Source organism: Oncorhynchus kisutch, linkage group LG26 (assembly GCF_002021735.2).
Source record: "Oncorhynchus kisutch isolate 150728-3 linkage group LG26, Okis_V2, whole genome shotgun sequence".
In the NCBI taxonomy this organism is placed as follows: Eukaryota; Metazoa; Chordata; class Actinopteri; order Salmoniformes; family Salmonidae; genus Oncorhynchus; species Oncorhynchus kisutch.
In genome coordinates this window covers 19,413,677-19,441,639 of record NC_034199.2, presented here as the reverse complement: position 1 = coordinate 19,441,639, position 27,963 = coordinate 19,413,677, and the positions used below count along the sequence as shown (strand labels likewise).

The 27,963-nt window shown below is 43.6% G+C and overlaps 1 protein-coding gene across 1 annotated transcript in view; it reads right to left on the bottom strand.

The window, feature by feature from the left end:
- Positions 1–27,963, bottom strand: part of mao (monoamine oxidase) — a 63,314-nt gene that overhangs the window by 21,128 nt on the left and 14,223 nt on the right. Inside the window, exons 2-3 of the mRNA XM_031805692.1 lie at positions 10,144–10,238; positions 9,636–9,773 (exon numbers count right to left, since the gene is read on the bottom strand). Coding sequence (XP_031661552.1) covers positions 9,636–9,773; positions 10,144–10,238 — 233 coding nt within the window. The remainder of the gene's footprint in view (positions 1–9,635; positions 9,774–10,143; positions 10,239–27,963) is intronic.

The window sequence follows — 27,963 nt, the reverse complement described above, 5'->3', positions numbered from 1 at the left end:
CTTTGTTAATATGGACTCTTTTGATCTAAATTGTTTTTGTTTTATAGATGAGTAGTGAATTACATGGCCTCTAAAGGAACACTTAAAAGTGTCCCATAGAATAAGGGGATCTGCTGTACCTATGTTATGTCTGAAAAAGTCTGTTATAAATTCTTCTGTCCTAGTTCTAAACAACTTATCATCTAGTAGGCTTTGATTAAATTTCCAATATCCTCGCCTACGTGGAAATTCTGTAAGAGTAATGTATATGCCAATTATGTGATGATCTGACCACATTCTGTCCCCTATCAACACTTTTTATGAATGTATGGCATAAGAAAGTTGCCAAGATGACTAGCTTGATTAAGCCTCCGCCATGTACAGTGCCTTGCGAAAGTATTCGCCCCCCTTGAACTTTGCAACCTTTTGCCACATTTCAGGCTTCTAACATAAAGATATAAAACTGTATTTTTTGTGAAGAATCAACAACAAGTGGGACACAATCATGAAGTGGAACGACATTTATTGGATATTTCAAACTTTTTTAACAAATCAAAAACTGAAATATTGGGCGTGCAAAATTATTCAGCCCCCTTAAGTTAATACTTTGTAGCGCCACCTTTTGCTGTGATTACAGCTGTAAGTCGCTTGGGGTATGTCTCTATCAGTTTTGCACATCGAGAGACTGAAATTTTTTCCCATTCCTCCTTGCAAAACAGCTCGAGCTCAGTGAGGTTGGATGGAGAGCATTTGTGAACAGCAGTTTTCAGTTCTTTCCACAGATTCTCGATTGGATTCAGGTCTGGACTTTGACTTGGCCATTCTAACACCTGGATATGTTTATTTTTGAACCATTCCATTGTAGATTTTGCTTTATGTTTTGGATCATTGTCTTGTTGGAAGACAAATCTCCGTCCCAGTCTCAGGTCTTTTGCAGACTCCATCAGGTTTTCTTCCAGAATGGTCCTGTATTTGGCTCCATCCATCTTCCCATCAATTTTAACCATCTTCCCTGTCCCTGCTGAAGAAAAGCAGGCCAAAACCATGATGCTGCCACCACCATGTTTGACAGTGGGGATGGTGTGTAAAGGGTGATGAGCTGTGTTGCTTTTACGCCAAACATAACGTTTTGCATTGTTGCCAAAAAGTTATATTTTGGTTTCATCTGACCAGAGCACCTTCTTCCACATGTTTGTTGTGTCTCCCAGGTGGCTTGTGGCAAGCTTTAAACAACACTTTTTATGGATATCTTTAAGAAATGGCTTTCTTCTTGCCACTCTTCCATAAAGGCCAGATTTGTGCAATATACAACTGATTGTTGTCCTATGGATAGAGTCTCCCACCTCAGCTGTAGATATCTGCAGTTCATCCAGAGTGATCATGGGCCTCTTGGCTGCATCTCTGATCAGTCTTCTCCTTGTATGAGCTGAAAGTTTAGAGGGACGGCCAGGTCTTGGTAGATTTGCAGTGGTCTGATACTCCTTCCATTTCAATATTATCGCTTGCACAGTGCTCCTTGGGATGTTTAAAGCTTGGGAATTTTTTTTGTATCCAAATCCAGCTTTAAACTTCTTCACAACAGTATCTCGGACCTGCCTGGTGTGTTCCTTGTTCTTCATGATGCTCTCCGCGCTTTTAACGGACCTCTGAGACTATCACAGTGCAGGTGCATTTATACGGAGACTTGATTACACACAGGTGGATTGTATTTATCATCATTAGTCATTTAGGTCAACATCGGATCATTCAGAGATCCTCACTGAACTTCTGGAGAGAGTTTGCTGCACTGAAAGTAAAGGGGCTGAATAATTTTGCACGCCCAATTTTTCAGTTTTTGATTTGTTAAAAAAGTTTGAAATATCCAATAAATCTCGTTCCACTTCATGATTGTGTCCCACTTGTTGTTGATTCTTCACAAAAAAATACAGTTTTATATCTTTATGTTTGAAGCCTGAAATGTGGCAAAAGGTCGCAAAGTTCAAGGGGGCCGAATACTTTCGCAAGGCACTGTATATCTCACTAGGTCAGGGTATTTAAGCCTAATTCCAATATATCCATGACAGTCATGATTTCCTTAAATGCCCACGGGTGATGATTTGTAGTGTGATTTCCTTTCCGGTCCATAGAGGTATTTAAGACCGTATTAAAATCTCCCACCATAATAATAGAGTCTAGTGTTGCTTGTAGAGTTGATAAATTCTTATATATATTTTCAAAGAAGCTTGGATCATCATTATTCGGACCGTATAGGTTAATAAGCCATATCGTTTTATTGTCCAATAACATATTTAAAATAATCCATCTACCTTGATGATCTGTTTGGACAATTTGCACATTTGGATCAAAATGACTGTTAATTAATACCATCACCCCTTTTGAATTTCTTTGCCCATGGGAAAAATATATTCCCCCCCCCAGTTCTTTTTCCACAAAACTTCATCTAAAATTGTTGAATGGGTTTCCTGTAAACAATAGATATTATATTCCTTCTCTTTTAGCCAGGTAAATACTGATTTTCTTTTCTAATTATCTGCTAGGCCATTACAATTGTAACTGGCTGTACTTATTTCACCACTTACCATAATGACACAACTTTCAATTCTATTTATCAAAATATATGTTTGTAAACGTACCATTAAAAAGTAACATGTTGATTTAGTGTCTATATAGCTGTACCATTATATTTGCATTGCTACTAAGTAAACCTCCAATTGGTCCCCACTGTTCCACCCACTAAAAGCCCTCCTCATCCCGATGCCCGGCAGACCACCCGGCAGGCCCCCCCGTATCCTATAGTCCTGAACAGACTGGAATCCATCCTTCGAAAAGAGCACACAGTGCCATTTACCGAATTGAAGTAGATCAACTGCCAAATGCCTTTCCATCGCCCTCACCTCCATTTGTATTATATATAGCCATCAAAACATTTGCTAATTAGCTATTAATATTTGTAGTAATGTAATTTGGACGTCATACGCAAACCGATTCTACATGTACAAATGGCCGAAAATGTCGGCAGTCAGACACCCACTGGCAGGTGGTCCCTAAAACACATCGTGCCAAATGAATGGCGCATCAACGACAGACAAATGGCAGAACATCACTCAATTCTTTCTCCCTAAGTTAAGGGGATGTGAAGAGGAATCCACTTTAGACTATCGAGACGTAGGGAAGGAGATGTGAAGAGGAAGGCACCTTAGACTATTGAGGTGTAGGATAGAAGATGTGAAAAGAAAGGCATCTATAGACTATTGATATGTAGGGAAGGAGATGTGGTGAGGAAGGAAAGGGGGATACCTAGTCAATTGTACAACTGAATGCATTCAACTGAAATGTGTCTTCCGCATTTAACCCAACCCCTCTGAATCAGAGAGATGCAGCCGCCTTAAACAACATCCATGTCCTCTGCATTTAACCCAACCCCTCTGAATCAGAGAGATGCCTCCGCCTTAAACGACATCCATGTCTTCTGCATTTAACCCAACCCCTCTGAATCAGAGAGATGCCTCCGCCTTAAACGACATCCATGTCTTCTGCATTTAACCCAACCCCTCTGAATCAGAGAGATGCCTCCGCCTTAAACGACATCCATGTCTTCTGCATTTAACCCAACCCCTCTGAATCAGAGAGATGTGGGGGGCTGCCTTAAACGACATCCATGCCTTCTGCGCCCGGGGAACAGTGGGTTAACTGCCTTGCTCAGGGGAACAGTGGGTTAACTGCCTTGTTCAGGGGAACAGTGGGTTAACTGCCTTGCTCAGGGGAACAGTGGGTTAACTGCCTTGCTCAGGGGCAGAACGACAAGTACCTTATACTATTGAAATGTAGTGAAGGAGACGTGAAGAGGAAGGCACCTTAGACTGTTGAGATGTAGGGGTGGTTCTGGGCATGCCCAGTAGAGAAGGTTTGAGTGATGTCATGTGCCAGAAAGCTCTTCTGCTATAGGTCCGAGATCCACTGAACACAGCGATATCATCCACATGACCACTATGCTGCATTTTAAACATGTCTTATCTCATTCTCTGCTGTGTGTGTGTGCGTGGGGGTGAAGGGCATACCAATGTGTGTGTGTGTGTGTGTGGGGGTAAAGGGCATACCAATGTGTGTGTGTGTGTGTGTGGGGGGGGGGTAAAGGGCATACCAATGTGTGTGTGTGTGGGGGGGGGGGGTAAAGGGCATACCAATGTGTGTGTGTGTGTGTGTGGGGGGGGGGTAAAGGGCATACCAATGTGTGTGTGTGTGTGTGTGGGGGGGGGTAAAGGGCATACCAATGTGTGTGTGTGTGTGTGGGGGTGAAGGGCATAGCAATGTGTGTGTGTGTGTGTATATTCATGTGTGTGAATGACTCCAAAATGAATGACTCCAAAGTGAATGACTCCAAAGTGAATGACTCCAAAGTGAATGACTCCATGTTTAAGCGTATGACTCCATACATAGGAAGGGTGGAAAAAGTACCCAGTTTTCAAAGTTGAGTAAAAGTAAAGAAACCTTAACAGAAAGAGACTCAGAAAAAAGTGAAAGTCACCCAGTAAAATACTACTGCAGTAAAAGTCGGAAAGTATTCGGTTTTAAATATACTTAAGTATCAAAAGTAAAAGTATAAATCATTTCAAATTCCTTATATAAAGCATACCATTTTCTTACATATTTTTTTAATTTAAGGATAGCCAGAGGCACATTCCAACACACAGACGTTATTTACAAACAAAGCATGTGTTTAGTGAGTCCGCCAGATCAGAGGCAGTAGGGACGACCATGTTCTCTTGATAAAGGGTGTGAAGTGGACCATTAACAAGTACTTTTGGGTATCAGGGAAAAGTGCAATCATTTCTTTAGGAATGTAGTGAAGTAAAAGTAAAAGGTGCCACAAATATAAATAGTAAAGTAAAGTACAGATGGCCCACAATATACGTAAGTAGTACTTTAAAGTATTTTTTACTTAAATACTTTACACCACTGTATGAAACAAAGGCCCATACAGTAGAAACAGGAAGAGAAGTGCCTTCCTAACCAGTTCGGAGAGCCCATTAAGTTACAGCAGCGAGAGTAGGTTAGCCTGGGTATATGGGTGGAACCAGAGGGACCAATCTAATAAGGAGGTACAGCATGCTGTGTGTTAAGAACGGTGGTGTACCTACTATAATAAGATATGGAGGAATATGTTGGAGAGAGAGAGAGGAAGAGAGAGAGAGAGGTAAAGAGAAATGGGGGTGGCTGCAGCTCTCTCTCTTTTCTCTCTTTCTCTCTGTCTCTCTTTTTCCTTCCTCCCTCTCTCCTGGGCCACTCAGAGGAGGAGAAACTATATTAGAAAACTCCTTGAGGCAGAGATTAGCATCTCCAGTCGCTAGCGCTCACCGCTAATGCTGGAGAGAGGCTGGATGCACTGAGGGTCATGTGGTTGATACACAGGCAGAGAGGGCGGGTAGTCACTACATGGCCATGCTGGAAAGGACGATATTGTTATCAGAACTATGTGAAGTAGGGTTTAGAGTTAGGGTTGTGGTTGTGGTTGAGGTTAGGGTTGTGGTTGAGGTTAGGGTTGAACAGGGATGTGGACATTAAACAGCCAGAGACAGGGCTTTCTCCCATAGAGCTAAATTTTTATGGAATGGTCTGCCTATCCATGTGAAAGATGCAGACTCTGTGATTATGTCATTACTGAAGACTCATCTCTTTAGTAGGTTCTATGATTGAGTATAGTCTGGCCCAGGGGTGCGAAGGTGAATGGCAAAGGAGTGACGATCCGTCCTGTCTCTGCCTGGCCGGCTCTGGGATTCTCTGCTTCACTGGTGCTCTTCCATGTCGTCCCTAGGAGGGGTGCGTCACTTCGTTCCTGTCGGGGGGCTAGAGTCAGTCTGTCATATCTGGTGTCCTGTGTGACTTAAGTATACTCCCTCTAATTCTCCCATCTCCCTCTCTCCCTTCCCGGAGGACCTGAGCACCAGGACCATGCCTCAGGACTACCTGGCCTGATGAGCCCTGACTGTCCCCAATCCACCTTGTCGTGTTGCTGCTCCAGTTTCAGCTGTTCTGCCTGCGGCTATGGAACCCTGACCTCTTCACCGGACATGCTACCTTGTCACGGACCTGCTGTTTTTGACCCTCCCTCCCTCTCCCTCCCTCCCCCTCCCTCTCTCCCTCTCTTCCTCCCTCTCTCTCTCTCTCTCTCTCTCTCTCTCTCTCTCCACCGCTCTTGCTGTCTCAACCTCTGAATGCTTGTCTATAAAAAGCCAACTGACATTTACTCCTGAGGTAATTAATACTGCTGGTCATCTATAAACGCTTGAACCTCTTTAAGAACGATCTGGCCTTAATGGTCATGTACTGTTATAATCTCCACCCGGCACAGCCAGAAGAGGACTGGCCACCCCTCAGAGCCTGGTTCCTCTCTAGGTTTCTTCTTAGGGAGTTTTTCCTAGCCATCGTGCTTGTTCATCTGCATTGCTTGCTGTTTGGAGTTTTAGGCTGGGTTTCTATATAAGCACTTTGTAACAGGGCTTTCTAAATACATTTGATTTGATTTGAAAGAAGCTAGGGTTACAAGGAAACCAAACCGGTCACGTTATGTGTGTGAGTGTTTCAAAATAAATGTACACATACATTGTTATTCAATCATTTTATCCACACTGATGGCATGCTTAAGCATGCTGTGATGCCAAATGCTGTGATGCCAAATGCTGTGATGCCAAATGCTGTGATGCCAAATGCTGTGATGCCAAATGCTGTGATGCCAAATGCTGTGATGCATCTGTGATGCCAAATGCTGTGATGCATCTGTGATGCCAAATGCTGTGATGCCAAATGCTGTGATGCCAAATGCTGTGATGCATCTGTGATGCCAAATGCTGTGATGCCAAATGCTGTGATGCCAAATGCTAAAATAGAACTTGGTTCTATTTGAGACGCTCGGCAAGTCCCGCATATCCCATCTCCTTATTGGTTTTCACGAAGATACAACCTCACATACATTAGTTGTATAAAAGACAACGAGGAGATATTAATCAACGATAATTAACTAAAAACGTACCTTTTTATGTGTGGATTAAATCGTCAGAGTAGAGAAACATAAAATTTTTGTATGATCTGGGTCAAGATTCTACAAAGAACCAGCTAAAAAGGGGATCAATGTTCATCTCCCGGGACAAACTGCTAGCAACAGCACATCCATGGATGTTTCATATGTCTTTATACTTGTCCCCAAATGAATTTAGTTGGTTCACAGTTGCGTGTCATAATCACGTCTGGTGGGGATAGACAAAAATCAACATGTGCATGATGGCGCACGAGGACGCACTCGCGGAGCCGTGTAGCCATGGTGTTAGAGTTAAGGGTTGGGTTAGGGTTGAACCAGGATGTGGACATGAAGCTAGGGTTAGGGTTAGGGTTGAACCAGGATGTGGACATGAAGCTAGGGTTAGGGTTGAGACTGGGGTTAGGGCTGAACCAGGATGTGGCCATGAAGATAGGGTTAGGGTTGAACCAAGATGTGGCCATGAAGCTAGGGTTAGGGTTGAACCAAGATGTGGCCATGAAGCTAGGGTTAGGGCTGAACCAGGATGTGGCCATGAAGCTAGGGTTAGGGTTGAACCAGGATGTGGCCATGAAGCTAGGGTTAGGGTTGAACCAAGATGTGGCCATGAAGCCAGGGTTAGGGCTGAACCAGGATGTGGCCATGAAGCCAGGGTTAGGGTTGAACCAGGATGTGGCCATGAAGCTAGGGTTAGGGCTGAACCAGGATGTGGCCATGAAGCTAGGGTTAGGGTTGAACCAGGATGTGGCCATGAAGCTAGGGTTAGGGTTGAACCAAGATGTGGCCATGAAGCCAGGGTTAGGGCTGAACCAGGATGTGGCCATGAAGCCAGGGTTAGGGTTGAACCAGGATGTGGCCATGAAGCTAGGGTTAGGGTTGAACCAGGATGTGGCCATGAAGCTAGGGTTAGGGTTGGACCAGGATGTGGCCATGATGCTAGGGTTAGGGTTGAACCAGGATGTGGCCATGAAGCTAGGGTTAGGGTTGTGGTTGCGGGTTAGGGTGGAACCAGGATGTAGCCATGAAGCTAGGGTTAGGGCTGAACCAGGATGTGGCCATGAAGCTAGGGTTAGGGTTGAACCAGGATGTGGCCATGAAGCTAGGGTTAGGGCTGAACCAGGATGTGGCCATGAAGCTAGGGTTAGGGTGGAACTGGGATGTGGCCATGAAGCTAGGGTTAGGGTGGAACTGGGATATGGCCATGAAGCTAGGGTCAGGGTGGAACTGGGATGTGGCCATGAAGCTAGGGTTAGGGTGGAACTGGGATATGGCCATGAAGCTAGGGTTAGGGTGGAACTGGGATGTGGCCATGAAGCTAGGGTTAGGGTGGAACTGGGATATGGCCATGAAGCTAGGGTCAGGGTGGAACTGGGATGTGGCCATGAAGCTAGGGTTAGGGTGGAACTGGGATATGGCCATGAAGCTAGGGTCAGGGTGGAACTGGGATGTGGCCATGAAGCTAGGGTCAGGGTGGAACTGGGATGTGGCCATGAAGCTAGGGTTAGGGTTGTGCTTGCGGGTTATGGTTGAACCGGTATGTGGACATGAGTGCTAGCGTTAGGGGTAAGGGTTGAGTGAGGTCATGTCTTCTCTAGCATGGCCCGATAGTGTTCAGTCCTTTCAAGCATGGCCAGATAGTCATGACTGGAAGAGAGACATGCATTTCCTCTGCATTAGAATGTGAGAAAACAGATTATGTTCTGGCTGTCTAAAGCCGGGTGGACACTACACGATTTTGGCCCCGATTTAGCTGTCCCAGACACGTTTTTGAGATCGGAGACAAAATCCCCATGTCGTTGCCTACACAGGATGCGCGGCCGTCACATTTCATGTGAGCGAGTCAGAGACACAATCTGAGGGCTATCGATCTCATCTTTGAGCCGTCCCAGACGACCCAATATTTTCAAATATATGTTTTCATTTATCGGCACAAAATCAGCAATGCTCTTCTAGTGTGAGACAAGTTCTGAGAACGGTGATCAGCAATAGCCAATAAGAGCAGAGTAGAAGCCAGTGAGATGATGACGTTGTTTAACATTATCCATGTAGCAAGAGCAATGACTGCTACTAGTATGGGCATGTACCCGCCTTTAACCAAAACCAAAGTGTCAAATCATTACAGCTCTGAAGTTCACAAGCAATGTTTTCAATTCAAAAGGTTGGCTAGATATTTCAGCTTTGTATGGCAAGCGGGAGTGTCTGACTGAAAACCTTTATGAGGCTGCTCCGAGGCTGCTCCGAGGCTGCTCCGAGGCTGCTCTGAGGCTGCTCCGAGGCTGCTCTGAGCGTTAAATCTAATGACATCATTACATGCATGTAGCGTGTGACCCCCTGTCTGTGCCAGATGGTTTAGTCTACGCAACACTCTGTTGGCAAGACAAACAACACTACAGGAAAAACGGTGGTTTAATGTGAGAGGCTCAGTGATGTTAGGATGTTGTGTACACCTGGTTTAATGGAAGTGGTCAATACTAACTGCAGCCAAGCCAAGCTAACAGTGTTGGATCTGTCCTGTGTTTGTTCTGTTCAATTAAATAAGTAGGACATGGACAGACGTGGCCTATGTGGTCCCGCACTGGGTTTCAGCACGCACACACACACACACACACAAAGTGCGTGCACACACCTTTACATAATGCACCAGCCTCTCCTCCTCGTTGACTTTGTAGGTCTCGACTCCGTACTCTTTAGCCAATCGGAGGATCCGATTCTGTGTAGGCCCGATGTAGGCCCCACCCAGGTCAACATACTTAGTCTGCTCATTCTGGAGAGGGAGGGAGGGAGGGAGGGAGGGAGGGAGGGAGGGAGGGAGGGAGGGAGGGAGGGAGGGAGGGAGGGAGGGAGGGAGGGAGGGAGGGAGGGAGGGAGGGAGGGAGGGAGGGAGGGAGGGAGGGAGGGGGGCGAGAGAGAGAGGGTTCATCAGACAAGAAGTGGACAATCCTAATCCCAGAGATCAATTTAGTTTAAATCTTTAACCAAATCAGTTGCTTGAAAATGCTTTAAATTATAACACAAGTTAAGCTGCTAGACAGCATCTAGAGAAGGACCTGGTACGGTCATCAGAGAGAGAACTGGATTCTAATAGGGATTACACTTTGACTGGCACTTTGCCTGTGGTCTGACTGAGGTCTTACCCGTACGGTGAAGGTCCGTCCACCAACCCGATCTCTAGCTTCCAGAACCACAGGACTCAACCCTTTCTCCTTCAGCAGCTTAGCTGCACTCAGCCCTGAACGAGACAAAGAGTGGACAGAGAGAGAGGGAGAGGTTAGTGTAAACATGCCAGCTGAACATCTAAATGTTGATGAAATGAAGAAACATTTTGTGTAAACAATCCAAATTTGAACATAAATAATTTTGGTATGTCCCTCCTCTCCATATCCCCTCTCTCGTCCTCCCCCTGTGTTTGTCCTGTTGTGTAGAACAGGAGAGTATAGCCCAATGATATAGCAGGCTGTGATACAGTATGAGTCTGTGAGAAAACAGAAGGCCAGAGGTGGAATAAACTCCAGAAATCTCTCTAAAATGTTATGTTTTGGTGCTGCTAGGGCAATTCAGGTGGCTAATTGGTGACCTTTTGACTGAAGAATGCATTCGTTTTTATGATTGTGTTTTGTAAGTTGATGATGGAACATTTTGGATTTGTAAATGTCGTACATTTGTATTGGTTGTGTAAATCAAATCACATCAAAGTGTATTGATCGTGTACACAGTTTAGCAGATGCTATAGCGGGTGCAGCGAAATGCTTATGTTACTAGCTCCTAACAATGCAGTAAAATGTCAGACAAGTACATTTAAAAACACATCAACTGATCCCCTGCTTATTTCAATATCAAGGAAGTGCTGAGAGCAGAAAATAGCTGAAGACTTTCACATCCCCAACACACACACACACACACACACACACACACACACACACACACACACACACACACACACACACACACACACACACACACACACACACACACACACACACACACACACACACACACACAGTGAGAGAGAGGGAGGTCCCCATCTGTAGTTCATCTGTAATTGACCTACAAGCCTCTACCCCTAACCACTTCTCCATGCCTCATCAATCTCATAAAAATGAATAAATCACACCTTATAGTGTTCCCTCATAATAGCACATCTCATGGGTAATAGGGTAATTTGAGACACAACCTAGGACAGTACTTTATATCGATCAGTCCAAAGTTAACACAATTTGTCTCCACATATAGAATGGGCTGTTTCCCCTACACTCATAGAAAAAAAGGGTTACAAAATGGTTCTACGTTTGTCCCCCATTGTACTGTATAACTTTTTTTGGTTCCAGGTAGAACCCTTTATGGTTTAATATAACATCCTCTGTGGAAAGGGTTCTACAAGGAACCCAAAAGGGTTGTACCTGGAACCAAAACGGGTTCTTCAAAGGGTTGTACTTTGGTGTACCACTCAACAGTCAGCCCACTCCCAGTCCAAACCATAAAGGTCAAGCTCATATCAGTCATTTTGTCTTGTTTTGTTTCTTGCTTTTCAATAGTGTTTTCAATAGGATTTGCAATAGGGTTTTCAATAGGGTTTTCAATAGGGTTTTCAATAGTGTTTTCAATAGTGTTTGCAATAGGGTTTTCAATAGCATACAAGAGTCAAAAGCAGGGGTGTCCACTGTCCAACACTCCCCCTGGAGAGATAACCATCAGCAGGATCATTTGGCCAATGGCTACTTGTTTGTTATTGTGACTGAATGATACTTAGCTACAGAAGTAGTATGGGCCTTTCTCATCACCATAGTGACCCCAAGGCCATCTCAGTCTAGAGCTTGATTCAATAAGACATTACATTTCACACATGTAATTTCACACACACACACACACACACACACACACACACACACACACACACACACACACACACACACACACACACACACACACACACACACACACACACACACACACACACACACACACACACACACACACACACACACACACACACACGAAGGATTAGGCACAATGGAGCCTCTGGCCTTTGTCAGTCGAGCAGGCATTCAGACAGAAGACACACAGGCAGCAGTGTCCCAGTGCCAAGGATCCATTCAGAATGTCTCAGTACACACACATATGACAAAAAAAGGATTCCTGGAAAAGTGTGCTTTGCAGCAGGTTGTAAAACACATCACAACCATCCTAAGCAGAAACTGTGTGCCAAAACGCACTTTATAATGCTCTGACACAATGGAGGTGTTAGTTTGTCCAGTGAATACAGACTATATTACATTCTCTCCTACTGGGAGAAGTCTGGATATTCACCCCAAGACACTGCTCTACATACTGCATGGAAAATCTAACAAGAGCTGAGGCCAACAGGAGGTAACTAGAGGAGAGGGAGGTAGTGTGTGAGGCTAAAGGAGAGGGGACGTAAAAGGGGGCAGAGAGGGGAGAGATGGAGGAGTCAAATAGAGAGAGCGAGAGTGGAGAGATGGACTTGATAAATAAAGACGCACTGTATTCATCTCCACGGTCCGTGTTGCCATCTCTCAACAGGAGCTCCCATCTGTCTAAATGTTCTCATGGCCCCCTCTCCATCCCTCCCTTCGTTTATCCCTCCATTTCTGGAGAGCAGCCTGGAAAGCTACCAGGGTTTATGTTGGTTTAAGCATACTTGTCATGCATTACCAAACTTCTCCATTGCCCTCATGCACACACACACACACACACACACACACACACACACACACACACACACACACACACACACACAACACACACACACACACACAGCGCTCTGGGGAGTACTACTTCTTTTAAGTAAATTGATGCTATTAGTTGTTCTCTATCCAAAGGTCAGACAAGCGCAATTGTCCAAAACAAAATCAAGCTCCGACTGTTTAACCTTGTTGTTTATGCCGACAGCACTCTGGAAAAACAAGATAACTTTACCCCTGAGGTTTTGCTTTGATCAAAAACCCATTTGGGGGTATATTATTTTTTTCAGAAGAAAATGATGAATATAAAATAAGGATCCAGTCAGAGGATTTCTTTGTTCCATTTGGATAGAGGTCATTTGTCTGGCTGGGACGAGACAACAATGAGTGTGTTATGAAATACATGAAATGAAATGAGCAGCTGAGCATCTAAGAATATTATGGACACATGCAGTTTGTCTGATGCCTTTTTTCTAGCTGAAAAGAGAGAATAGAGAGAGAGAGAGAGAGAAGAGCCTGAGAGAGACAGAATCTCTGAAATATTAAGGGAAGTGATAAATAAATAAATAACTTTGTGACAAATGGTATATCAAAATTGCCCTGCAATATGGCCAATGGTTCATTCCCTTTTTACTTGGAAGTAGAGACATTGATTTCATTCCACAAAAAAACTCAACAATGCAGTGATTAATGCTGGTATAGCTTAATTCCCAGTTGAACTATAAGAGATACTATTTTGAAGTCTGATTGGTGTATAGGGCTGGTTGGTTAGGTTTAGGATTGGTGTATAGGGCTGGTTGGTTAGGTTTAGGATTGGTGTATAGGGCTGGTTGGTTAGGTTTAGGATTGGTGTATAGGGCTGGTTGGTTAGGTTTAGGATTGGTGTATAGAGCTGGTTGGTTAGGTTTAGGATTGGTGTATAGGGCTGGTTGGTTAGGTTTAGGATTGGTGTATAGAGCTGGTTGGTTAGGTTTAGGATTGGTGTATAGGGCTGGTTGGTTAGGTTTAGGATTGGTGTATAGAGCTGGTTGGTTAGGTTTAGGATTGGTGTATAGGGCTGGTTGGTTAGGTTTAGGATTGGTGTATAGGGCTGGTTGGTTAGGTTTAGGATTGGTGTATAGGGCTGGTTGGTTAGGTTTAGGATTGGGGTACAGGGCTGGTGTGGTAGAAGAAGACTGAGGAAGATAAAGAGCTGTTGTCTCAGATGAGATTAGGGCTCCTATAACTGATCATGTAATAATTCATGGTCTATCAATGAGAGAGGCTGGTCTGAGAGTGCAGGCAAATCTGCAACGCTCAACAGTGGCATCTATTGTGAGACATTTCCAGCAAAACAACAAGTAAGATGTACATTCTGCATCTGACTGAACTGCACATTACAGAAGTAAATTGAGCAAAGCCTCCAAACCCACTTGTGTGTAATTGTTTCTGTATTTCTGCTTAGGACCCAACGGTTACCTCCCACAGACGGGAGAGGTAGGATTTTCACTGCTGTGAGGAAACTGCAAACGTTGATATGGTCATCAGAAACAATGACATAAAACTCCGAGATTTGGGACAGAGTCTTGGCAGACAACATTACATTTGGAAATATTCACAATGTAAGCATTACAACTATTTCTAGAGTCCTGAAACATCATCAAGTCAGGATAAAGAAGTTGTACACTGTCCCCTTTGAGAGGAACTCTGAACGAGTCAAGCAACTCAGGCACCAATATATCCAGGTAAGATGACTATAAAATACAGAACTGGTTTTGAACAAAACCAAACAGGGCAGAGGCACACAATTACATGTTTTAAGGTATAATGTAAACTACCGTAATAGCCTAACTCTTGTGTTGCCTTGTGGATAGATTTTTAGAGAGTCATGGAGATTGAAGCCAGGCAAACACCCAACATATTCGTCTTTGTGGATGAGGCTGGTTTCAACTTGGCCAAAACACGGCGGCGAGGAAGGAATGTGGCTGGGAAAAGAGCCACAGTGGATGTCCCGGGCCAGAGGGGTGCCAACAACACAATGTGTGCAGCAATATCCTCTGATGGATTGCTGTTACACAAACAGCTAATTGGGCCATACAACACCGAGCGTCTCATTTCATTTCTGGATGACCTCTATGGAAGGGTTGTACCAGGTGAGGAAAGGGTTGCAGGCGAAATCGGCCAACGTTTGTAATTGTACGGGACAATGTGTCATTTCACCACTCCTGCAGTCACAGAGTGGTTTGTAGCCCATCCCAGTATGGTGTCACTTTTCCTCCTCTCTTACTCTCCATTCCTCAACCCCATAGAGGAATTATTTTCCTTGTGGAGCTGGAAGGTTTATGACCACCATCCACATGATCAACTGTCCCTCCTGGACGCAATGAATGCTGGATGCCTGGACATATCTGCAGAAGATTGCCAGGGATGGACCAGGCATGCCAAAAGAAGATTTCCAGGGATGGACCAGGCATGCCAAAAGAAGATTGCCAGGGATGGACCAGGCATGCCAAAAGAAGATTGCCAGGGATGGACCAGGCATGCCAAAAGATGATTTCCTAGGTGTATTGCCCAAGATAACATAAGATGTGATTTGGATGAGAAACTGTGGCCAAATGCAGAAGACAGGGTTGACTAGCATTGCTACTGTATCTGTATCGGTAGATGGTGTGTATACAAATTATTGTATTTTGGAATCACTCAATGCCAAAAAATGACATAAAACATATTGAAGCATATTGTATCATGTCTGATTCATTCCTGTAACATAAACTGCAGTGAATTCTAAACAGTAGAGAGGTGTCATTCTTGTTGTGTAAAGACATTTTACAAAAGAAAACATTGCGTAATGCTACCTGTTGTTAGTGTTTTTCAGGTCATTGTTTTATGGGTGACAAAAGTGTGCTTGTTGGGTGACAACCTTTGCTAGTGTTATGGAAAAATGTGTTGATTTGAGACATGTATGAAGTATTTTGGTAGTTTCGGTGCATTTTGGATGTGAAATGAACTGCTGTGCCAAGCTGAAAGTTGGTTAGGAGAACTGTGTGAAGAGGTTTGAAAAAGTGAACTAGGTGTTGAGAAATGGGTCCTAGCGATTGTAAAGAACTGTAACACGAGGAATAAAATCAAATACACTAGAATGGAGCTATATACAGGGAGTACCAGTACCAGATCAATGTGGAGCTATATACAGGAAGTACCAGTACCAGATCAATGTGTAGCTATATACAGGGAGTACCAGTACCAGATCAATGTGGAGCTATATACAAGAAGTACCAGTACCAGATCAATGTGGAGCTATATACAGGGAGTACCAGTACCAGATCAATGTGGAGCTATATACAGGAAGTACCAGTACCAGATCAATGTGGAGCTATATACAGGGAGTACCAGTACCAGATCAATGTGGAGCTATATACAGGAAGTACCAGATCAATGTGAAGCTATATACAGGGAGTACCAGTACCAGATCAATGTGGAGCTATATACAGGAAGTACCAGTACCAGATCAATGTGGAGCTATATACAGGGAGTACCAGTACCAGATCAATGTGGAGCTATATACAGGAAGTACCAGATCAATGTGAAGCTATATACAGGGAGTACCAGTACCAGATCAATGTGGAGCTATATACAGGGAGTACCAGTACCAGATCAATGTGGCGCTATATACAGGAAGTACCAGTACCAGATCAATGTGGAGCTATATACAGGGAGTACCAGTACCAGATCAATGTGGAGCTATATACAGGAAGTACCAGATCAATGTGAAGCTATATACAGGGAGTACCAGTACCAGATCAATGTGGAGCTATATACAGGAAGTACCAGTATCAGATCAATGTGGAGCTATATACAGGAAGTACCAGTACCAGATCAATGTGTAGCTATATACAGGGAGTACCAGTACCAGATCAATGTGTAGCTATATACAGGAAGTACCAGTACCAGATCAATGTGTAGCTATATACAGGGATTAACAGTACCAGATCAATGTGTAGCTATATACAGGGAGTATCAATACCAGATCAATGTGGAGCTATATACAGGGAGTACCAGTACCAGATCAATGTGGAGCTATATACAGGGAGTACCAGTACCAGATCAATATTGAGCTATATACAGGGAGTAACAGTACCAGATCAATGTGGAGCTATATACAGGAAGTACCAGTACCAGATCAATGTGGAGCTATATACAGGGAGTACCAGTACCAGATCAATGTGGAGCTATATACAGGAAGTACCAGTACCAGATCAATGTGGAGCTATATACAGGGAGTACCAGTACCAGATCAATGTGGAGCTATATACAGGAGGTACCAGTACCAGATCAATGTGTAGCTATATACAGGGAGTACCGGTACCAGATCAATGTGGAGCTATATACAGGAAGTACCAGTACCAGATCAATGTGTAGCTATATACAGGGAGTACCAGTACCAGATCAATGTGTAGCTATATACAGGAAGTACCAGTACCAGATCAATGTGTAGCTATATACAGGGATTAACAGTACCAGATCAATGTGTAGCTATATACAGGGAGTATCAATACCAGATCAATGTGGAGCTATATACAGGGAGTACCAGTACCAGATCAATGTGGAGCTATATACAGGGAGTACCAGTACCAGATCAATATTGAGCTATATACAGGGAGTAACAGTACCAGATCAATGTGGAGCTATATACAGGGAGTACCAGTACCAGATCAATGTGGAGATATATACAGGGAGGACCAGTACCAGATCAATGTGCAGAGGTACCAGCTACTTGAGGTAGATATGTACAGTACATGAAGGCAGGGTAAAGTGACTAGGCATCTGGATACATAATAATAAGACTAAAATGAAGAACAGAGTAGCAGCAGCAGATGATGAAAGGTGTGTGTGTGTGTGTGTGTATGTAGGTTTGTTTGTGTTGTGTTGGTGTGCTCGTGTGTGTTATGTGTGTGCATATGTAGTGTTTGAAAGTGTGAGGGTGTCACGGTCGTCCTCCTCTTCATCTGAAGAGGAGAGGCGAGAAGGATCGGACCAAAATGCGGCGTCGTAAGTGTCCATGGTAAATCTTTAATACCGAAAGTACTGACACTGTATACAAAACAATAAACAAATGACGACCGTGAAGCTACAACATAGACAATCACCCACAAACAAACAGTGCAACCCAGGCTACCTAAGTATGATTCTCAATCAGAGACAACTAATGACACCTGCCTCTGATTGAGAACCATACTAGGCCGAAACATAGAAATACCCAAATCATAGAAAAACAAACATAGACTGCCCACCCAACTCACGCCCTGACCATACTAAATAAATACAAAACAAAGGAAATAAAGGTCAGAACGTGACAGAGGGATTGTGTGGGAGTGACAGGGTAGTGTGTACACAGCGTGTATATAAAGTCTAGTGAGTGTGCGTAGGGTGCATAGAGTCTGGCTATTTAGCAGTCTTATGGCTTGGGGGTAGAAGCTGTCTCGGAGCCAGTTGGTCCAAGAGCCGATGCTCCAGTAGCGTTTGGTTGGAGTCTTTGGAAACATTTTGTGCCTTCCTCTGACACCGCCTGGTATAGAGGTCCTGGATGGCAGGGAGCTCGGCCTCAGTGATGAACTGGCCTGTCCGCACTACCCTTTGTAACGCATTGCAGTCAAGGGCAGTGCAATTGCCATACCAAGCGATGATGCAGCCAGTCAAGATGCTCTCAATGGTGCAGCTGTAGATATTTTTGAGCATCCGAGGGCCCATGCCAAAATATTTCAGCCTCCTGAGAGGGAAGAGGAGCTGCGGTGCACTCTTCACGACTGTGCAGGTGTGTGTGGACCATGTTAAGTCTTTAGTGACACAACCCTACATACACACACACCAATGAATTTAAAGCTCTCGACCTGTTCCACAACAGCATCGTCGATGTGGATGGGGGCGTGCTCTCTCCTCTTTCTCCTTCGGTGACTGGGCCTACCACTGCCATGTTGTCAGCAAACTTGATGATGGTGTTGGAGTCGTGGGTGAACAGTGAGTACACACCCGTGAGGGGGCCCCGTGTTGAGGGTCAGCGTGGCAGAGGTGTTGTTGCCTACCCTCACCACCTGGGGCTGACCTGTCAGGAAGTCCAGGATCCAGTTGCAGAGGGAGGGGTTCTATCCCAGGGTTCCTAGCTTGGTGATGAGCTTGGGGGGCACTAGTGTGTTGAACGCTGAGCTGTATTCTATGAACAGCATTCTCACATAGCTATTTCCCCTCTTGCACAGATGGGAAAGGGCAGTGTGAAGTGCAATTGAGATTGGATCATCTGTGGATCTGTTGGGGCGGTATGCGAATTGAAGTGGGTCTACAGTAAGGTTTCTGGGATGATGGTGTTGATGTATATCATTACCAGCCTTTCAAAGCACTTCATAATTACAGATGTGAGTGCTACAGGTCGATACTTATTTAGGCTGGTTACCTTGGAGCTCTTGGGAACAGGGACAATGGTGATCAGCTCATCCAGCCTCGTTTCAGAAAGACATAATATTGCAGCTTTCCTCTGATAGGAGACTCTCGAACGAAGCTCATCCATCTTATTCTCCAGTGACTGGACATTTGCCAATAGAAAGGAGGGGAGCGCCGTTCAGTTTCTCTTCGCCTCAATTTCACTAGGACTCCACCTTGTCTCCCACGTTTACGCCTGCTGTGTTTTGGTAGCCCATGGAACAAAGGAATAGGGTCCGGTATAAACAGTGGAACAGCTGAGTCAGAGTTGAAGTTGTATTTAAGTCTAAATCAAGGTTAGTAACTGTCGATCTGATGTCCAGAAGTGTTTTGGCGTTCATATGTGATAATAGTATGGTCTTTCTGTACAAAGAAAGGAAAGATAAACACGATAAAAGTCACTAAATAGCAAAGTTGGGTCGGAACTCGTAAGATGTCGCCCTTCTCCGTCGGCGCCATCTTGTCATCTTGTTGTGTTTGCTGCACCCGGTTGCCCTTTTCTTATGGCAACGGGCCACAAATCTTGCTGCTGTGATTGCACACTGTGGTATTTAGCCTAACAGATATGAGAGTTTATCAATGTTTGATTTGTTTTCAAATTCTTTGTGGGTCCGTATGATCTGCGGGGGAAAAAGTATCTCTAAGGTGGTCAAACATTGGGCAGGAGGTTAGGAAGTACAGCTCAGTTTCCACCTCATTTTGTGGGCAGTGTGCACACAGCCTGCCTTCCCTCTCTTCCTATCTCTACCCCTGTTTATTCTCATCTTTCTCATTCTCTATCTGTTGTTATCTCTCTCCTTATCTCCTTCTCTGTCTCTCCGCATCCAGCCTCTCCTCTCTCCGCCCAGCACCTTCAGGCAGTAGCTGACCTGATTGTGTGGTGGTTTCTCTCTAATGTTAGTGAAGGGAGAAATCCAGACAGCTCTTTCTACTCTCACGGTCTGCTCTCTGCATAGCTACTGTTTGCCAGCCTTTTAAAATCCCAGCCGTCGCAACTTTCTGCTACTGAGAAACAACAAAGAGGACTACAGTAGATTACAGAGTTTGTATGACAAGTACACACGCGTGTGCACGCGCGCAAATACAAGCCAACGCCAACGCACACACATGTACGTGCGCTCCCAAGGACACCAACACAGGAGTGCACAGTCCAACACAGGAGTGCATTTGAAAAATCTTGGGTTACAAATTGTCCACCCCACCGCAAACATTCACCTGCCTCATTTTGCATCTGCCAGTGTCAAAACACACAGAGCTTTTCACTGGGAAACAAGATTGAGAGGACAGCCGTGTTACTGTGAAAAAGTGTGTGTGTGTGTGTGTGTGTGTGTGTGTGTGTGTGTGTGTGTGTGTGTGTGTGTGTGTGTGTGTGTGTGTGTGTGTGTGTGTGTGTGTGTGTGTGTGTGTGTGTGTGTGTGTGTGTGTTGGCAGGGGTAAATGTGTCCATTGTTGTTCGAATGCCTTGCCTCTTTTCAGAAGCCAAACGACATCTTACAGCCAGTCCACAAAACAAACACAAACTACGAGTCTGGAGACTATTTGTTCAATAGCTCTACTCTACTCAGTATCCTTACAAAGAAGTTGTGAAACACCAGCTATGCAAAAGGGTATGCAAAAGACACACACACACACACACACACACACACGTAAAAGGATGGAGGGGGCAAAAGACAAGTGCAAGCTGTCATGACAGTCCCGTTGTTGAATGCAAACACTTTCAGGTAGCATGGTCATCTCAGCGGTCAGACAAAGGCCACAGAGTTGGTATTCACAAAGTCTCAGAGTGCTGATACAGGATTAGTTTGGCCTTTCAGATCTTAACGAATAACATTTTATTGACAGGGGAAACTGATCCTAGGTCAACACTTTTACTCTGAGAAGCTTTTTGAATAGGAGTCCAACTATGATTACGTAAATCTAATCAAATTTCCACTGTAATAGATGAGACTCTAACCTGCTGTAATCTATGTGACACTGTTAGTAGCTCTAATCTCTGTTTCACCCAATCAGACCAGACATGTCGTCAGTCACCTCATATATCCCTCCTTATATGACCGACTTTGATCCCTCTTTTTGCTCTCCTGTCTCTCTCTTTCCCCCCCCCCTCTCTTCCCCCATCTCCCTCGTCTATGCCGAACCCTCCCTCTCTCAATTCAATTCAATTAAGTATACTTTGGAAGGAAAACACTTACATTGTCAAAGTAAACATATAGCGATGATTGTCAAATACAAGAATATACTAGACTGTTTGTAATTAAGCAACAATGATGATTGTGACTCATTTTAACAGCAATGACAACAACACAAAGTATATGAATAATCACACTGTACTTCTCACCGGCTGTCCCTCAGGTCTCTCTCTCTCTCAACCTCACTCTCCCTCCCTCCCTCCCCCTCTCTTCTAATGGCAAAATCACATGATCACTTCACATTATCACCGACAGCGCTGCAGATGGGAGGTGACATGACATCCACCTTAAACTCAAGAGTCTTTCCTTTTCAACGCCTCAGGAATCTCTCAGCCTGAGACAGCCAACAGACTAGCCTGAACCCAGATCTGTTCGGGCTATATGGTCAACAATCACCATAGCCCTTAACGGAAAAATCACATGATTTCACAAGTGGAAAATCATATGCTTTGCACATGTGAAATCATGTGAAACCATGTGTTTTTGGAACACTTCACATGTGATGATATTTCTCATGAAGTTTCACATGTGGATTTTGGTAATATAACACTGAGTGTTAAATTATGTTAAATATCACGTGAAGTGTTCAACAAAAAAAGAAGATTCACATGTGACATGTTTGGGTTCAACATTTGATAACATGAAACTACACTGTAAGCCATTGCTGTTCATTTTATGGTAAATTGTACAGCCATTATACAGTACATTTCTACATTAATAGGATACTGTATTAGTGTTTTACTATATACACTACATTAACGAAAGTATGTGGACACCTGCTCATTTAACACCTCATTCCAAAATCATGGGCATTAATATGGAGTTGGTCCGCCTTTGCTGCTTCTGGGAAGGCTTTCCACTAGATGTTGAAACATTGCTGCGGGGCTTCCATTCAGTCACAAGAGCCTTAGTGAGAGCGGACACTGATGTTGGGCGATTAGGACTGGCTTGCAGTCGGCTTTCCAATTCATCCCAAAGGTGTTCGATGGGGTTGAGGTCAGGGCTTTGCGCTGACTAGTCAAGCTCTTCCACACCGATCCAGACAAACCATTTCTGTACGGACCTCGCATTGTGTACGGGGGCAAAGAATCGCCTACAATGTCATCGTATGCTGTAGCGTTAACATTTCCCTTCACTGGAACTAAAGGGCCTAGCCCAAACCATGAAAAACAGCTGCAGACCATTATTCCTCCACCACCAAACTTTACAGTTAGCACTAATGCAATGGGGCAGGTAGCGTTCTCCTGGCATCTGCCCCACCCAGATTCGTCTGTCAGACTGCGAGACGGTAAAGCGTGATTCATCACTCTAGAGAACGCGTTTTCACTGCTCCAGAGTCCAATGGTAGTGAGCTTTACACCACTCTAGACGACGCATTGCTCATGGTGATCCTAGGCTTGTCTGCGGCTGCTCGGCCATGGAAATCCATTTAATGAAGCTCCCGAAAAACAGTTATGGTGCTAATGTTGCTTCCAGGGGCAGATTGGAACTCGGTAGTGAGTGTTGCAACCGAGGACAGATGATTTTTACGTGGTGCTTGCTTCAGCACTCGGCAGTCCCATTCTGGGAGCTTGTGTGGCTTACGACTTTGCGGCTGAGCCATTGTTGCACCTATCTGTTTCCACTTTACAATAACAGCACTTGCAGTTCTAGCAGGGCAGAAATTTGACAAACTGACTTGTTGGAAAGGTGACATCCTATGACAGTGCCACGTTGAAAGTCACTGAGCTCTTCAGTAAGGCCATTCTACTGCCAATGTTTGTCTATGGAGATTGCATGGCTGTGTGCTCGATTTTATATACCTGTCAGCAATGGGTTTGGCTGAAATAGCTGAATCCACTAATTTGAAGGGGTGTTCACATACTTTTGTATATATAGTGTATTTACTGTCAATTGCAATGCACGAAGGTACTTTTTGCCCATCCTGCAAATGAACATGGCATTCCTCACTTGCAAATGCATTTAAACTTATAGGATACTTTAGATACGCTTATGGCACAAACTGTTAGAAAAACCTGTAATTTTACAGTAAGTTACTGGCTACTGAGCTGGGGTGAAAATAATGGAAACAACTTTTGATACACTAAACAAAAATATAAACACAACATGTAAAGTCCCATGTTTCACGAGCTGAAATAAAAGATCCCAGAAATATTCATTCGCACAAAATGTTGTGAACAAATTTGTTTACGTCCCTGTTAACATTTCTCCTTTGCCAAGATTATCCATCAACCTGACAGGTGTGGCATATCAAGAAGCTGATAAAACAGCATGCTCATTACACAGGTGCACCTTGTGCTGGGGCCACTCTAAAAGGCCACTCTAAAATGTGCCATTTTGTAACACAACCCAATGCCTCAAGTTGAGGGAGCGTGCAATTGGCATGCTGACTGCAGAAATGTCCACCAGAGCTGTTGCCAACTTTAATGTTGTTTAAGAGAATTTGGCAGTATGTCCAACTGGCCTCACAACTGCAGACCCACGTGTATGGCAAGTGGTATGCTGATGTCAGCGTTGTGAACAGAGTGCACAATGGTGGCAGTGGGGTTATGGTATGGGCAGGCACAAGCAGGAACAAGGCAGTTAACCCACTGTTCCTAGGCCGTCATTGAAAATAAGAATTTGTTCTTAACTGACTTGCCTAGTCAAATAAAGGTCAAATAAAAAGCTACAGACAACGATTAGGGCCTAATTCATTTATTTCAATTGAGTGAAATTGTTGCATGTTGCGTTTATATTTTTGTTCAGTATATATTCTACAACTGAACTGTATTTTGTCAGTAAATATACAACAATGAACTGTATTCAGGAAGTACACAGAAATTCCAATATCGGGGAAAAAAGGAATTTAAATTTGGTTTACATTCTGAATTGACTGGAACTTAAATGGAATTGACCTAAACATTGGTTACTTTGGATGCAACCTCACCTGGGATTTGAAGTCACAACCTCTTAAATGACAGCAACCTGCATTTTCTGCTTCGTCCACAGGGTCTGTGGCCATGATAGAGATTGTGTACAAAAGCTGAAGAACATGCGCACATCCAGGTACTTTCCACAGGTGCTGGAGTTGTAGCCAAACTCATGGAAAACAGAAAGGAAAATGCTGCACACTGCTGCTCTTGCTCCCAGGTGATATTTATTTCTAACAACGTTTCGATAGAGATCGGCCATAGATTTATTATCAAGAATACGTTTCTGAACTTTGTTAGAAGTTGCCTGGAATCAAGTCAATAATTGTGCCATTATCTTACAACACCAACTAAAAAGTAGCAGTGCTCAGAGACACTTGACATTAAGGCCTGGATTCTTTCTGATCAAGCGTAAACACAAGATAGCCGACACCCGCATAAGCTGGTGTTTTGGCAGTGTCGGAGGTGTGCATTAGAGCTGTCAAATCAGTGAGCAGCTGCTCGTGTTGGTTATTGTCATGAAGTCACACTACTTAAGCTAGAAGTTCAGAACGAGAAAGTGTAGGCTATATAGAAATAATAACACTCAAATTGAAAATCATTAAAGGATTTATATCAGCCTTGTCAATGTGTAGATTACATATCACAATCCAACTTGTAAACAATGCTGCATGGGACTTCTGTTAATGCAGCTCCATGCAGCCAATGGCAATTTCCTCTTCAGGTACAACGCCAGGAGACACTTGTGGATTTGACAGCACTGACGCAGTTCTACCTCCGACACAACTGCTATGCGGGTGTTTGCTAGCATGGCTCTGATAGAATCTAGCCCTAAGTGGGCGCAAATGCTCTCGGGAATTGAACTTGCAACCTTTTGGTCTGGAGTGCATTATTGCCTCAGCAGTGCCACCAGATGGTTATTATGTTACCAAGAACATATAGTAGATGTTGTGGTGGCAGCTGCAGAGAAGGATTTGGGTATACAAGATTTCACTTCCGAAGAGTTAGAGGGTGTGTTAAGTGGTGGTGTTTTTAGCTCGCTAAATGAATAGCTACGTACATAGATAAGTTAGCCTATTAGCCATGTATTGACTGACTTATCATTGCCCTTGCTAGTTTGATTGAATTGCCATTCCCAGCCTTAGTTACATTAGTCCGTTTTGATCCAAAATATGGAGTAATTGAAACTGAATCTCGATTGACTTGAGACAGCACACAATGTACAAGGCCAGCTGTGATTTACAACCTGATAGCAATATTTGTTGGACTACCAAGAAATGTATTAGTGAATTATACTGATCATGCATTGAACTGCCTCCATCTATTCTGCCAACAATGCCTTATTCTGCATCATGGAATGTTGAGTCAAATACAAACTAATTTTAAAACCTATTTTGAAGTTTTGTAGCATAAACTCGGAATTTGATCTTTTTTACTGGTATTATGATTGTCTGTTTGTTTCATTTCTGCAAAGTCGTTAAAACGCTGTCAGTTCCTCTTTAATGGCAACTGGTTCACAGGAGGTTAATGTTTAATTTTCAATAACTTACTGTCAACTATAATAGTTACAAGGGAGTTATTGTAAATTCACAGTAACTTACCATATCTAACCCATCATACTCACTGAACTGACAGTCTGATAGGAAAATGAGTATTACAATTGCATGGTATCTAGCTATAAGTTAAAGCTCTTATGATGCTTGGTATCACATGCACTTACGTCGGCCTTTAACAAACCTGCAGAACTAACAGTGTCAAAGCATAATGTTTATGAACAGACCAGATTAATTGGGATGACAGCCCCTCTTATGGAAGACTAAAAAGAGCTGGCTGAAAGCCACGCCTCGTATAAACCAAGCCTGTATGCAGTATGCTGCCAATCAGCAAGTGATGTGCATGTTGTCAACAGAAGAGTCAGTGAAGGCACAATAGGTCGCTGGCAAGATTGCTAGTGGCATCAGGGTTGCCATGTTTACTGTTTTCCCGCAAATTGGGCTACTTTCAAAACAATGTCGCGGGTGAAAATGTATTGGTAGCGGGTTGCGGGTTTTTTGGGCTACTTCTAAATTGCACTGTCGCCAACATTGTATTTCTCTTAAAACATATATTTATTGAAGTATTTCACTGTGACCTTCTGCTGCTAACTATGTTATTGAGTGAGTGGTGGGGAGGGCCTTAGGGATGTGTGTGTGTTGAGAGAGCACAGCAGCATGCAGCTTAGTCCCCTATTGGTTGAGTCAAATGAGTGAGAGGAGACAGAGCAGCACACTTGCACAATGTGACAACTTTTTACCAGTTGTAGGTAGGCTATTTAACTTGTCATTATGAAAAATTTTAATGGAAATTATGGAACTCCCTCAACTGCTTTTGTTAGGGGGAAAAGTACTCAATGAAACTGACATTAAATGTGGAGAATGTGTAATGGTCGTCGGCGGAAGAAGAGGAGGACCAATGTGCAGCGTTGTAAGTGTCCATATTCTTTAATAAAATAATTGAACACTGAAATAAAACGACCAGTCCTGTATGGTGCTGAAAAAAACACTGAACAGAAAATAATCACCCACAACTCAAGGGTGAAAACAGGCTACCTAAGTATGGTTCTCAATCAGGGACAACGATAGACAGCTGCCTCTGATTGAGAACCATACCAGGCCAAACACAGAAATCCCAAATCATATCATATCACTGGAGTCATTGCAAAACAATTTGTGCCACTTGTGTAGCCTACCTGGAGCTGGCAAACGTATTTAATAAATAGCCTATAACATCAGCGTATTGTTGTTGTAGCCTTGTGTTATTATGCAATTATTATGGCCATGTTTAGTTAAATAAATTGGAAGTTATCAAAGCTCTATCGCAAATGCCAATCAGTTGTTGGAACGCATTAGACTGACGGTAACAGTCAAACAGATTTGGCTACAGGTAAAAAAAAAAATAATAATTAAACAATGGCTGTTGTTGACAAGCAAATTCAGTTCATGTACATATTATTAATATTTAATTCAGTGATTGAAATTACGACCCCATCCTCAGTAGCCTATTCCAGCAGGCTATTGGGAAACAGAAGCACCTCTTACTTCGAAATCGCCAAACTATTCATGTTTAATAAATGAGTCTGCTAAATCATTCAGTAGACTATCTGAAATGAGATGTAGGCCTATAGGCTGCCTGCATCTATCCAAGCAAACCATGGCAAAGTTGAATTACAATTATAAACACAGATATTAGTCTGTAGACTATGCCTATTGAAATTGCAAATCAATCTCGCAAGTGGGCCAGTTATAAAGGTTTTTAGTCATTATCTGGCACATGATAAAAGCCCAATTGCCATAAAATAGCCTACCATTTGTTTTTAAGTTTGTCCTAGTGTTTCTCGCTCAGATATTTTGAGATCCTCTGTCCAACTTTCATCACTAAAAATCTCCTATCTATAGTTATGCACATGTGCAGAATGGATATATTTACAATTATAAATGAGGTTCAAGCCCTGAATGCTGATTGGCTGAAAGCCGTGGTATATCAGATGCTGGGTATGGGTATGGGTATGACAAAAAAATACTTTTACTTTGGTAACCAGTTTATAATAGCAATAAGGCACCCGGTGGGTTTGTGGTATATGGCCAATATACTACAGCTAAGGGCTGTATCCAGGCACTCCACGTTGCGTCATGCATAAGAACAGCCCTTAGCCATGGTATATTGGC